The sequence below is a fragment of the Myotis brandtii genome, unplaced genomic scaffold (assembly GCF_000412655.1).
Source record: "Myotis brandtii unplaced genomic scaffold, ASM41265v1 scaffold646, whole genome shotgun sequence".
Classification (NCBI taxonomy): domain Eukaryota; kingdom Metazoa; phylum Chordata; class Mammalia; order Chiroptera; family Vespertilionidae; genus Myotis; species Myotis brandtii.
Window position 1 is genome coordinate 109,199 of NW_005370495.1, and position 4,323 is coordinate 113,521.

The 4,323-nt window shown below is 64.3% G+C and overlaps 1 protein-coding gene across 1 annotated transcript in view; it reads left to right on the forward strand.

Moving 5' to 3' along the window:
* Window positions 1–4,323, forward strand: part of DLGAP2 (discs, large (Drosophila) homolog-associated protein 2) — a 73,074-nt gene that overhangs the window by 51,962 nt on the left and 16,789 nt on the right. Inside the window, exon 9 of the mRNA XM_014528687.1 lies at window positions 4,215–4,300. Within this exon, the coding sequence (XP_014384173.1) occupies window positions 4,215–4,300 (86 nt within the window). The remainder of the gene's footprint in view (window positions 1–4,214; window positions 4,301–4,323) is intronic.

The following is a 4,323-nucleotide window of genomic DNA, read 5'->3' on the forward strand; positions in this document are numbered from 1 at the left end:
GCCATGGGCCCCTCCTCCCCAGGAGGAGGCGTGGATGAGGCGAGGCGGCGTGTCCCCGGGGCTGCGCTCCGGGCAGGGGCACTCTATCCACAGCTGGAAGACGGCTGGCATGCGATGTGCTTGGCCTCCCTGGGCAGGCAGTGCCCCCGATCACTTCACCCCTGGAGCACTGCTGCCGGGAGCTCGGGGAGCGTGGTCCCCACGCGCACACATAGCAGGGAGCCTCAGGGTGTGGTCAGTGTCCCTCCCCTGAGCAGGGCCACACCCTGCGGAAGCCCAGGCCCTGAGCGAGGCTGTGTACAGTCCTGGCAGCCTCGGTGCCACTCATCGCGGGGCCCCTCCTGCTCGGGTCTGCAGGACTGGGCATGGTGGCTGGGCTGTGGCTGTTGGGCCGTGGCTGCTGGGCTGTGGCAGCTGGGCCGTAGCAGCTGGACCATGGCGGATGGGCTGTGGCTGCAGGGCCCTTTCCCATGTGCAGCCTGGCCGGTGTCTGCCATTGTCCTGAGCCGCCCTCACTCTCCTCATGACAGTCAGGACATCAACTATTTTCTTTGTGTTTGTTTTTGTTGTTATGTGCAACTTTGTTGTTGCAGAGGTTTTACTTTTCCTGTGTGTGTGTGTGTGTGTGTGTGTGTGTGAGATTGTGTGTGTGTGCATATGTGTGTGCATGTGTCTGTGTGTACACACGTGTGTGCATGTGTGTGTGAGAGTGAAACTGTCAGAAGGGTTGCCGGAGCCCCGGTCCCGCAATGGGGCTGAAATCCAGGACCTTCAGGCACCTGCCCAGCCCATCTCTAAGGTGGGACGGGCTCCCTGCGCCCTCCGCAGGTGCGAGCCCGGGAAGCCTTCCACCCTTCACATTGAGACCCCCCCAAAGCCCTGGTCCCCCAGGATCCCAGTTGGCCCGTCACCCAGAGCTGAGCCCCCCACAGTGCAGTGCGGAGTGGGGAGCCCCTCCTGGCCATGGGGGCGTGGGACGGGTCCCTGAGGAGTGTGCGGGGACTGTGTCAGAGCCACGCCTGCCTGGCTGCGTGCAGGCTGGGCAGGCGGAGCGGAATGAGCGGGGCTGGGAGCACGGAGCTGCGGCCGAGCTCGGGGAGGCTCTGGGCCCGTCCCCCAGCACCCCTCCCGGGTCCCTCGGAGACGGGGGGCTCAGATGACAGCTCATCAGCCCTGACGTCCTGCAGATCCAGGCCACACACGAGACAGGGCCCGGGCACACAGGCCTGTCCTAACATGCACGCACATATACACATGTGTGGACACTCGTGTGCACATACATGCACAACCATGCACACATGTATATGCATGCACACATGCATGTGTGCGCACACACGTGCACATGCACACACTCCACCCCCCAAACTCCTGTTTCTTAAATACATCAGGTTCAGGGTTGTCCTCCCTCCCACCTGCCACCGGCATTCGCTCAGGAGCCGCTCTGACCATGGCGGGGGGCGGGGAGGGGGCGGTGAGTGCTCTGGGTCCGAGGGGCCTGCACAGCCTCTGCGAAGGCGCCCACCGCTCCCCTAGGAGACGGTCCCCACGCATCCGTGAGCCGCACACACAGCCACATGGCGCTCGCTCAGCACGTGGGGGTTTCACTGACTCACCTTCCTCCTCTGGGTCCAGGACACGGTGGGTCCAGTGGAAATGAAGACAAGCGTGTGTTTCTCAAAACGTAGATGCGTGCGCATCGCACCCGGAATTTCCTCCTGGAAGAGCCCCCTGACTTCCTTCCCGCGTGTGAGGGAAGTTCCTCTCCCTGACGCTGCTGTTTCCGTCTGCAGAAAGCTGCCGCTCCGGGGCCTCTGAGACGGGGGGACAGTGAGCTCCCCGGGCCCATGTGGGCTTATCACACGCCCTCCACCCCTTCCTTGTTCTTCCGAGCGGTCCTCCCTGAACCCAGTGCCCACGTCATGGCCGCCCGGCCGTCTGAGCCCGAGGCCAGAGGTCAGGGGACAGTCTCTGTGGACACATGCGGGTCTGGCTCCGCGGGCAGGGCCTCGCGTCGCTCCAGCAAGCCGGTCCATGCCCTCGTTTCTGAGATCAGAGAGAACGGCTCGCGCCTGGGTCCCCCGGCCGTCACAGGATCCAACCGCCCCGAAAGCGACACTTTTCTCTCTAGAAACAGTAGAATTCGCAGGGAGATACCGTGCCGACCGGAGAAGAGAAGAAGAACCCTGTGGTTGTGTTTGGCTGCATTTACCGTGTGTGTGAGCGTCTGTGAGTGTGTGTCTGTGGGTCAGTGTCAATCCACGTCGTGTCCTAAGCATCCGGGTGGTCCAGCCACGGCCACGGCCACTTCGGAGGCACATGCTGTGCCGTGAGTCACCGTCACGTCCCACAGGTCGGTCCGCGTGCCCCTGCTGCCCCTGCCGTCCCTGCCCCGCCCCGTGTAAACCTGCTGCGGTGACTGCCTCCCACAGGCAGGCCGCACGGCCATTCCTTCAGACAGAGCCCTGCACGGGGATGAAGGGAGGCACGCCCGCTGGGCACTTAGGATGCAGGCAGAGCGCCGCCCGGTACGGAAACCGCTGGACACATCCCTGTGGACTGAGTCCCCTGGGCAGCGGCCCAGTGGACAATCGCCACCAACATTGCGCCCTGTTGGGCCTCTGACCGGCCCCACAGGCCGGGAATGTACTCACGGGAGTTGCGTGCCCGCCACACGCAGACGCGTGCTCACAGCAGCAGCTGTGTAACCAGCGGTCACCGTCATCCCTGCGCGGAAGATGAGTGAGCAAATGGGTTCTGTTCACGAAGCGCCGTCCCACGCAGCGACGGGGCAGGCAGCGGCGTTCCCACAGGACGTTCCCCCGGGGCCGGGACAGCATCCCACGCGCCCCGGCTTTCCCCGCGACCCCCTCGTGTGGAGCAACATCGGACACAATCTCCACAGCCAGCAAGAACGAGGACAGAATGCCTTAAAGCCACAGCCACCTGACACAGCAGGTGGGGTTCCCCCCGGGACCCGCCTCCTCCAGCAGCTTCCTCTCGCAGCCCTCGGGGCACGCCGCCAGCCGGGCGTGACTCCCAGGCCTGTTTTCAGAATTACACCAACAAAAACGGGGACGCGCCCGACCGTCCCCCGGGGCCCAGGCACCAGCGGGTGCCCAGGGTTGAGCCTGGCAGGAGCAGGTCCCTGCAGAGAGCGGCTCTGTGATGGGAGAGATCCGCTGTGAGCCCTCACTCCGCCCCGCAAGCTGGGCACCTCCGGGCTGGTTACTCACCGTCTCTGATTCCCCAGCCGGTCAGCACGGCAAGACACGAAGGCAGGTGCCGTGTGGACCGCGTGTTCGTTACGCACTGAGCGCAGTGCCTGGAGCGTGGCGAGCATGAAGTCAGTGCCCGCTGCTGGTGCCGTCACCTCTGTGAGCCACCAGTGAGCGGCCTCCTCCCCTGCCGAGGCCGCAGCTCCGCCTTCGAGCAGCCACAGATCACGCTCACGCTTGTTGCGTTGCGGCCCCTTTGCCCGCATGGCTCGCGGGCGGGTGTCGCCGTTCTGTGCGCAGGGCAGCAATGGCCGACGTTTCTGAGAAAAGACGTGTTTCACAGCTTCGTTCTCACATTTCAGATTGAGATCGAAGTCCCGTTGGTCGGCCTGGTCATGTTTCTTGTGAAAAGGGGATAATATTCACGACTAACCGAACCTTTGGTTCTGCAGCCCTTTCCCGCTGATGTGGGTGGCGGCTCTGTTTTCACGGGAATCCCCGCGTGTGGGTGTCACGCTGCCGATGGCGCTGTGTGGGTTTGGGGAGACATTTTGGGCAACGTGGCCGCCAGGAGGACCCCGCGTGGAGGCAGGTCTCTGTCCTGTGCTGGCGTCACCCTGCGGGCGCGGCCCTCCTGGCGCCCACACCCCCTCCGTGTGTGTGGATGTGGATGCAGACGCCCGTCCGGCTCCAGTGAATCGCCCCCTTGTCGTTCGCTCTCTGGTCCGCGCTGTGCTTGCTTCCTCCCCTGGAGGGTGTGGGAGAGCCGGGAGGCCCAGTGGTAGCGCAGCCCAGCAGAGCCCGGGCGCGAGCGGTTGTGTGGGATCCGGTGAAACTCGGCGGCACACGGTCACCGATGCGTGCGTGGCCCTCTCTCTGTGGTTCTCCCGGCCGCGTGCATCTCTGCGTTAATTACACAAACGCGTAATCAGTTACAGCCAGTGAGCACGCACAGGTCCCGCGCCCCTGCTCTGAATGCCATGTTCTGTGTTGAATTAGGTGGAGACCGCCACGGACTCGGACACGGAGAGCCGCGGCCTGCGCGAGTACCACTCGGTCGGCGTGCAGGTGGAGGACGAGAAGAGGTAACGCAGCCCCTCGCGGATGC